This window comes from Cryptomeria japonica, chromosome 7, assembly GCF_030272615.1.
Source record: "Cryptomeria japonica chromosome 7, Sugi_1.0, whole genome shotgun sequence".
NCBI lineage: Eukaryota > Viridiplantae > Streptophyta > Pinopsida > Cupressales > Cupressaceae > Cryptomeria > Cryptomeria japonica.
Window position 1 is genome coordinate 682,884,169 of NC_081411.1, and position 9,967 is coordinate 682,894,135.

The 9,967-nt window shown below is 32.7% G+C and overlaps 1 protein-coding gene across 1 annotated transcript; it reads right to left on the reverse strand.

The window, feature by feature from the left end:
- Positions 1 to 1,770: 1,770 nt before the first annotated feature.
- On the reverse strand, positions 1,771 to 2,938 carry LOC131857095 (probable E3 ubiquitin-protein ligase RHA4A). Its single transcript, XM_059209172.1, has one exon. The coding sequence runs from the start codon at positions 2,461 to 2,463 to the stop codon at positions 1,855 to 1,857; it is 609 nt and encodes a 202-aa protein (XP_059065155.1). The 5' UTR covers positions 2,464 to 2,938; the 3' UTR covers positions 1,771 to 1,854.
- Between the last annotated feature and the right edge of the window lie 7,029 nt (positions 2,939 to 9,967).

A 9,967-nucleotide genomic window follows, 5' to 3' on the forward strand; every position in this document is an offset into this window, starting at 1 on the left:
ATTTGTTCATATCTTTCTTCTTCTTGAAGCATTTGAGCTTGAAATAACCAAGATGATGGTAATAATAGCAAACATTTCATTTCTTTTGCTTGCCATTATTCACAATATGAAGCCTTTGTCATTAAGGATTTTTTCTTCAAAATTAGAATCAAAACCATTTGGTGATCCAACTTCACCATCTCTATTAGCCATTTCTTTATGTTGCAATAGTAGACTCTCCAAAGCATTGAATTTTATGGTCGACAAAATTTCACTCAATGCGAATGTAGTCATTAAATTCTCAAAATATCTTTGACCAACTATTAAGGGTTATGGAGATGAGTTCTTTGTCAACAAAAGTCTCACCTCCATTAATGAAATGATTTAAAAGACCCTTGAGCTTTGAGAGATGCTCAATTACTAAAAAATCCATTCTTAGTTTGTACAGTTATGTGTGGAGCATGTGTGTTCTTACATCATTCTTGTGCTTAAAGATTGTGGTGATTGCTTCTCAAACATTCTTTGATATGGTTGCATTCCATACATTTTCTATCAATGTGCCACTAACCTAGACAAGTTTATCAAGGCCAATTCTTAGGTTAATTTATTTTAAAAAATTCCTTGTAGATAAAAATCTCTGGGATGCCTTGTTGCAATTTCATTGATGATGGAGATGAGGTTTAAAAAGAGAAAAAAGATTTCAATTTGATGATGAAATTCTCCGATGTTGCCAACAAACATCAACTTTTTAAAGAACACAATCAATATAGTATTTGTCATTCTAAAAAGTTTCACACAAATTGAAGCTTAAATCTAGCTCCACTGTTAAAAGTTAGGATCTTAGGATACTAATCATTATAACCAAGATATAAATTAAATGAATGAGAATCATACATGCATAAATGTACACATTACACAAGATATACATGGGGAAAATCCTTTCGGATTAAAAAACCCATAAAGCATCATTTTATTAAAACATTTACAAATGTAGTCTATCATAAAATAGACTTTAACCCGAGGACACTCCTTCAATACTTCCACATGGCCAATAGTACCTCTTGTGCATAGTGATACAACTCACCATAAAGCTCTAGATTCATACAACTCTCAAATAAGAGAGAAACTTCTTAAATATAGGAGGAAGGGCGACTTTGCTAGTCACACATTTTCAATAAAACCCATTCATAAATAATTAATAATCTAATAGTTATTATATTATAATTATTTTAAATGGGATATACTTATAAAACATATAATATATAAGGTTTTATAACCCTATATTAGAACGTTATATTTAAATGTTATAAGGACATCACCCTTAGTAACATTATGTTCTAACAACTACAAACCAAATTACAAACCAAACTTCCTTAAACTACCGAATGCGTTGCTAGTAGATCTCACAATTGTCTCCTAGCAATGAAGATTTGCCTTGCACATGCTTGTGTGTTTTAGTACCCAATGCAACTAACAATAAACTATAGATTGTATTCCAACAAATCATTAATATGGCAAGTGGCATGTCCTTAGCTTCAGTGCTTAGAAGAACACAAGACACTTGATAAAAGCTCCAATCCAAACATAGAGTCTCAGATTCCTACAAATAATTTAGACAATAATGTTGGACAAAAGAATACATGCTGAGGAGGCTCGCATGATTATGTTCGACAATACATATAAACATAGATGTTTGACTTAAAAATTAACAATTAAATCTTAAAAAAAGCGAAAAAATGATCTTTACGCCCAATGCTACAACCCAATACTAATTATTGAAATTAGAAAACACAAACCTCATTATTGAAGAATCCTAAAATAGTACATAGAAGAAATGCCTCGTTACATACACATCCAAATTACAATGAACAAAGTTCATATATCCACCCTTTCCTCTCCAATGCTCTCCGGGGCATCCACTACAACTGAGAGACGTACTACATCCGTGCCCACCTGTGAAAAGGCGTGCTGCGAAATCGGTGTTGCGCTGCAGATGGGGCATCTGCCGTGGCACTGCAGCCACCTCTGAATGCAAGCCACGTGGAAATTATGACGACACGCTGGCAACGACAAAGCTGGCTGCTCGTCTTCTTCATAATTACACAGACAGATAACGCACAGCTGTCCGCTACCATCTTCCACCTCATCTTTTGACACACTGTAATCGAACTTCTCCATCTCCACGTCAACGCTCCGCCTCGGCCTCGAATCTGACGTGGAAGGCTCCGACGCCCTTACCGCCGCCGGGGCCGTCGTCCCCGCTTCCTTCTTTTTCCCGAAAACCACGGGACTTATGAACAATATTATTACTGCAAATATTATGTAAGGATATTTGGAGTCGATATGGATTACAAATTTGAAGAAAAGGGGAACGGCAATAACAATGATCATCCATGAAATCATGAGCCATATCCTCCATGGCGATCGTCCCCTTATAGTTAGCGGCAGGTTCAAGAACCATCTGCAGTGAATGGGCGTGGCCATGGCTAAATCTGGGGGATTGATCAGACCTTTGGTCTAATAATGGCAGAATAGATATTATAGTGATCTTAATCCTGGCAAAAGCTTATTTTGAGCACCAAAATGTGCTCTTTGGTTTAATCGGCTATGATTTTTAGCACTTCTACTCCCATTGCCGACGACATTTTCTCGATCTAGAGTTGCTTCTCTTGTTATCGCCAAATTGGCGGTATTCTTCAGAAGAATCTATCAAAACCGATGCGAATTACAGGGAGCACGAGGGCACCAATACAAATCTTTATCTTCTAGCTAACCTTACATAGCTGTAAATTTTGTCTCTGTATATATATATACATGGGGGTTTCTAGGGTTTATATATAAGAAAACCCCAAATATGGCGGTATTCTTGAGAAGAATCTATCAAAACCGATGCGCATTACAGGGAGCACGAGGGCACCAATACAAATCTTTACCTTCTAGCTAACCTTATATAGCTGTAAATTTTGTCTCTGTATATATATATATATATGAGGGTTTCTAGGGTTTATATATATAGGAATTTTTTTTTTTATATAAATTAATTACAAATTTATCATTAATTTATATATTATAGATATTTTACATAGAGGTATTTGAATGATGCTAGAGATATTAGTGTTGGGATATCTATATTGAAATTATTATTATTTATGTAAGTGAGTGGACAATTTTTTTAATAGATACTTAAAACCATTATTATAGATTTATATATTGTCATTCTAAAATATTATTATAGATTTATATATTATCATTTTTTATAAGGAACTTCTATGTGTAGAAGAAAAGTTAATACACAATTGTTTTATATGTAAATATAAAAAAAAAATTAAGATTTTTTTATTATTTATTTTGTAGCAATGAAAAATAAATGTACATATTATACATCAATTTGATTCTATTTAGTAGATATTTTTTAATATAAAGATATTAATTTTGAGACTTCTATATTGAATTTATTATTTATGATATTACCTTGAATTTTTTCTTCTTCTTTTTAACATATTTTTTAAGTATATGTTGTAGCTTAGAATATACATGTTATATAAATTTTATTCTATACCAGGAGTCTCGTGTATGATTGCTACATACAAACTGAAAAATAGCCATAATATATCCAAATATAAAAAAATTTAAATAGATAAGAATGAAAAATAAATGTACATATTATACACTTTTTTAATTATACTTAGAAGAAATAATATTATTTAAAAATATAGACATCAATTTTTTAAAATATTTAAATATAAAAATGAAATTATTAAAAACTAATATATAAATATATAATATTTAGTATAATTTTTTATGATGAATAACTCTATATCATTACATTGTAAAATTACACACAATTCACATTAAAGAAAAGGCCCAAAGGAAAAAAGAAAAAGAAAAAAGAAGAAGCACTATATTAACAACAAGAGTAGAAGGATTATGATTTGGTTGATGATGCCAAACATTTAGGAGGTCCTAGCCATTTGGAATGGGCTCCTATTAAATTGCCATTGTGATCTTTGTTTTCATTTTATTGAGAAATAAGATACATAAGTGAGATGCAAGATTTTTGAGAAAATTTCTATTAGTGTATCTTTATTGAGATGTAGAGAATTGTCCATGTTGTAGGGTGAAAACTTAAAGTTGTGTTTCACTTTTCTTAAGAAAATAATATTCATTAATCTAAATTTTTAACATGAACCATTAGAAATGGATATATATATGTTTCAAATTTTGTAATAATGAACTATTAATTTTGAGTATATTTTATGTTTTTGTTGTTGTTGTTGTTTTTTTTTTTTTAAAATAAAAAATAATTGAATTTACACTATAATTTAGTTCTTGATAGAATTTTAAAATGAGGTTAAATGGGATGTTAACTTTTATAAAGTAAATTTTTTTTTCACTTTATTTTTTATTTATAACTTGAAACTTCATTGTATTTTTTTTTAATTTTGTTATGATGACTGCATGTATTTAAATAAATAAATATTGAAATTTATGTGTACTAAAAATATTTTTATTTTATTTTTTAAATAAAATTAAATATTTTTATTGATAAGAAAATTAACATTATATTTTATTGTTTTTGACCTAATTTTACTAAAAAAAAATAACAATAATATAAAAAATGATTAAAGTTTACTTCAACCTATCATTATATAGATCTACATATGAGTGATTTAAGTGTTTTAAAAAAAAGTTTTTGTTAGAGCTCTCATAACATCAATTTTTTAAATAATTTTATGTTTTTATACATTTAACCTTAACTAATATTAGATATCTATATGTACTTGAAAGATGTTGAGAGATATATATGATAGATTAGAATATAGATATGCTTTTATATTTATGTATGGTCATTGAGAGGTAGAGGATTGTCCATGTAATAGTGTGAAAATTCAATGTTGTGTTCCATTTTTATTAAGAAAATGATCAACATTAATTGAAATTTTTAACTTAAATCATTAGAAAAGGACATATTTGTTTTAAAATTTGAAATTATTTAAAAAATAAAATTTACGATAATTTAATTTTTGACTGCATGCTAAAAATGAGGTTAAGTGGGACACTAATTTTTATATAGTAAAATTTATTTTATCTTTCACTTTTTATTTATGTATAACTTAAACTTTATTGAATCAATTTTTAAAGTTTATTTTGATAAATATATATATATATATATTTCTAAATAAATATTGAAAGTTTTTTTTTCCTTGACATATTATTCACTTGTTTAATTGTATTTAGTAAAAAAATTATTATTTATTTTAAAAAATATAGACATTAATTTTTTTAAATATATTAAAATATAGAAATGAAATTATTAAAAATAATATAAATATATAATATTTAGTATAATCTTTTATGATGAATAATTCTATATCTTTATATTGAAAGATGAAATATAACACACGATTCACATAAAAGCAAGTGGAACATAATCACATCCCAAGAAGTCTATGCAAAGGCCCAAAGGAAAAAAAGAGGGTTAACCAAACAACTAGGTTACCATGGCTATATTAACAACAAGAGTAGAAGGATTATGATTTGTTTGATGATGCCAAACATTTAGGAGGTCCTATCCATTTGGAATAGGCTCCCATTAGGGCGCCATTATGATATTTGTTTTCATTTTATTGAGAAATAAGATACATAAGTGAGATGTAAAGATCTAAGAGAAAATTTTTACTAGAGTAGCTTCATTGAGATGTAGAGAATTGTCCATGTTGTAGGATGAAAATTCAAAGTTGTTTTCCATTTTTATTAAGAAAATAATATTCATTAATCTCAATTTTTAACATGAACCATTAGAAATGGACGTATATGTTTCAAATTTTGTAATAATGAATTGTTAAATTTGAGTGTATTTATTTTTTAAATAAAAAATGATTGCATTTACACTATAATTTAGTTCTTGATAGCATGTTAAAAATAAGGTTAAGTGGGATGTTAACTTTTATAAAGTAATTTTTTTTGCTTTATTTTTTATTCATAACTTGAAACTTTATTGAAATGTTTTTTCATTTTATTTTGATTACTGCTTATATTTAAATAAATAAATATTGAAAGTTATGTGTACTAAAAATATAATAATTTTAATGGAATGTAATTTATTTTTGATTATTTTTTAACATTAAAACAAAATTATACTCTCTAGACATGAAATCTCTCCTCTAATTTATCATATTTTATTGATAATACACTTAACCTTATATTTTAGTGTTTTTGACCTAGTTTTACTTAAAAAATAACAATAATATAAAAATTGATTAAATTATTTATTTATTTAAACCTATCATTATAAAAGTCCTTGGATGGCGTTTGTCTGCTGCTTTGAGTGTGCACGCTGGGGGAAACCCTAGCTGCAACTTCCCTTCCTTCATGTGTGCTCTTTGAATCTGGTTGCTTCTCGTCGTGGTGGTGGGGTGTCGGGTAGGCTGTGTGGGGTGGTTATCAGTGGGTTGGGGTGTGGTGGCGTAGGAGTAGCGTGGGGCTGCCTTTCCCTACCTTCATTTTCTTTTCTTTGGCTTTTGCAGTGGGTGGTGGTGTCAAGTTCTGTGTATCTGTGCTTCTTTTGTTGATTGGTTTGTGCTCTTATTTTTGGGGTTTCGTGGGTTCTACTTCTTTGTGTGGGAGCCTTGCGTGGCTACCCATAAAGGACCCGTGGGTGCTTTGGGCACACCATTTCATGATATTTTGATAGGCAAGATTTCTTCCTCCTGCACGTGGGAGAACTTGATGTTTGGTTTAGCCAGTTCAGATATAGGGGAACAATCTTCTCATGCTAGAGGTTTCAGACCAATGAAGGTTAATGGGTGTTTGGCTAAGAGTGATAGTAGGCTGGTTGTTGTGATTCCTTTAGCATCTGTTGAGGAGGACATTGAATATCTATCTAGGCATGCTCTGATTTATAAGTTTATGAGGATATGGGTGTGCTTTCCTTTCTTGGAATCTTGGGCTTGAAGGACATGGAATCCAGAGGGGGAAATGGATGTGATGTTAGCTACTAATGGCTATTTTTTGGTAGTATTTTCATGCTTGATTGACATAAATAAGGTGTTTGAAGGGGGGGCTTATTTCTATAATAAGATTAGCCTCTTTATCAAACCTTGGCATGTTAGATTTAATCCCACAAAAGAGCTTCCTTCAAGGGTTCCTGTTTGGATAAGATATCCTTAGTTTCCCTTGGAATTTTGGAGAGATGACATTTTCAATCTAGTTGCAGCTCACCTGGGAAAGCCAATTGGCCCCTCACGTTAGACTATGGAAAAGAAGCTAATTACCTATGCCCGTGTCTATATAGAAATTAATTTGAACAAGCCTCTGCTTGATTCCATGGAAATCTGATTGGGATTTGGCTCATGGATTCAACAACTTGATTATGAAACATTGTCGTTTCGTTGCTGAATTTGTCATGAATATGGACATTTGCAAAAGATGTTCCCCAAGTCTAAATTAGCAGGGGATTTTAAATCTGGGACAACCAATGCTCCCCCTAAACAAGATAAGGGGAAAGCTCCTATAAGGGAGGATAAGGAGGGTTTTGCTCTGGTTAAAACTCAAAATAAAGGTCAGGGTTTAAAGAGGACTCTTATGGATAGGTAGGTGGATGAGATCTTCAATAGATTCAATGCCCTTGAGGATCTCGAACAATTTGATGGAGATATTGCTAATATGCCTGCCAGCCAGGGTCTTTTGGAGGCAGGGTTAATAGGTGGGGAAGAGATCAATGATATTCAGATTGAATCACTAGATGAAGCAGTTGGGGTACAGATGGATACAAATACTTCCTTGAGGCATGTGGGAGAGTTGGTAGGTAGTGGAGGTATGGAAGTATAGGTGACCTGAAATTCTATCTACTTAGGGACTTGTGCTGGAAAGGATCTTATGAGTGGGAGCAAAGGGACATGAACTTCCCCTGTCTTAGGTATTCAACGAAAAACTTTTAAGAAAGGTACTCCAGAGAAGTCCCTTAAGGTGGGTAGGAAGAAAGACCAGGAGAAGGTTAAACTTGCTGGTGAGACTTTAGTGGAATCTGGTGCTGTGAAGACCATTGATTCTCTCTTCTCTCAGCCTCATAAATGATTGTGATCTCATGGAATGTAAGGGGGTTGAATAACATCCCTAGAAAAAAGGCTATTAGAGAGTTTATTCAGTCTTATTTGCCTGATGTGGTATTCATTCAAGAAACGAAGCTTTCCGTTGATGGTATGTTTAACATGGTTGCTAAAATTTGGTCAAGATGTCTTTGTTAATGTATTGGGGCTTGGGGTAGTTCGGGAGGCTTGGCTTTGTTATGGGATCCTTACAAGCTTGTCCCACTTTGGTGGATCTCTATCAAGTCCTATATCTCCTTGGTGGCCACTTGCTGCGAGATTGGTGAGACTCTCCTTCTCACTAATGTGTATGCTCCAATTGATTATGTTCAAAAATCCTTGCTCTGGTCACATATAGGTGTTGGCCACTCTCTTGCACTTTTGTTTCCCTGGATTCTGGCAGGTGATTTTAATGTTGTATTATGTTTGGAAGAGAAGCGGGGAGGTATTTCTAGGTTGGACCCTTCTACAGGGCTCTTGGGGAGTAACATTGAGACTCTGAGGGTTTTGGATGTCCAACCTTCCAATGGTTTATTTACCTAGAATAATAGGAGATGTGGGGTTGAGGCTATATCAGAAAGATTAGATAGGTTCCCGGTTTCTAGGTACTGGTTGGAGGATAGTTGGACTACCTTTTTCAGAGATTTTGGATTGGAGAGACTCAAATCACTGGCCTATCCTTTTGTCAGCGACTAAGTTCAGGAGGACTAAGAATCCCTCGTTTAAGTTTCATCTTATGTGGTTGAGGGATGCTTCTCTTCAGGATCATATGCTTGAATGGTGGAGGGAAGGGAAGCTGGCTTTCGGTACTTCTATGTATTCCTTTGTTAAGAAGTTGCAACATGTTAAGTATAGGCTAAAAAAGTGGAACATGGTGAACTTTGGTAATCTTTTCTCTGCCAAAAGGAATGCTTAGTAGATGGTGGAAATCATTACCCATCAAATTAGAGACCAAGGGATGTCTGATGCTTTATATAGAGAAGAGGCTATTACTTTGAAAGATATAGAAAAATGAGAGCTTTGGGAGGAGATTTCTTGGAAGCAGAAATATCAGATTGATTGGCTTCAAGAAGGGGATAGAAACAAGATTCTTTTACAACTTAGTAAAGGATAGAAGGAATGGTAGTACTCTCAATTCTCTCATTACTTCGAAAGTGACCTAGGTTTCCTCTCATAGGGAGATTGCCCAGGAAGCCATTAGATTCTTTGGGAACCTATTCAAAGAAGATTTGGTGCCTTCTTGTGCTGAAGAAAGATTGGTGCTTGATTGCATTCCTTTCCTAGTTACTCTGGAAATGAATGAGGCTCTCATTAAACCTATTTCTCTTTCTAAGATTGAGGCAGTGATCTTCGGTATGAAGAAAGACAAAGCTCCCGGGCCTGATGGTTTTCCTATAGAGTTCTTTCAAGCTTTTTGGGCTATTGTCAAGCTAGATCTCTTGGAAGTTGTGCACAAATATTTTAGTAACAAGTAGATGCTTAAGGCCCTAAATGCTACTTTTCTTGCTCTCATTCCTAATAAGGAAGGTGCTAATTCCCTTAACTCCTTCAAGCCCATTGCTTTGTGTAATGTGATCTACAAAATTATCACTAAATTGATTGCTGAAAGGCTGAAGGCTTGCCTTGGTAGATTAATGTCCGAAGAGTAAAGGGGTTTTATTTCTGGGAGATAGATTTTGGATGGTGTCATTATTGCTGCTAAAGCAACGCATTCCATGGCTATTCCGAAGGAGAAGGCTATGTTTATAAAGCTTGATATGGCTAAAGCCTATGATAGGGTCAGATGGAGTTTTCTGTAAAAGGTTCTCTTAGCTTTCGGATTTGGAAGTTAATGGATTAGTTGGGTTATGAGATGCATCACCTCTTCTTCCTTTGTTGTTTTTATTAATGGTGAGCCATCT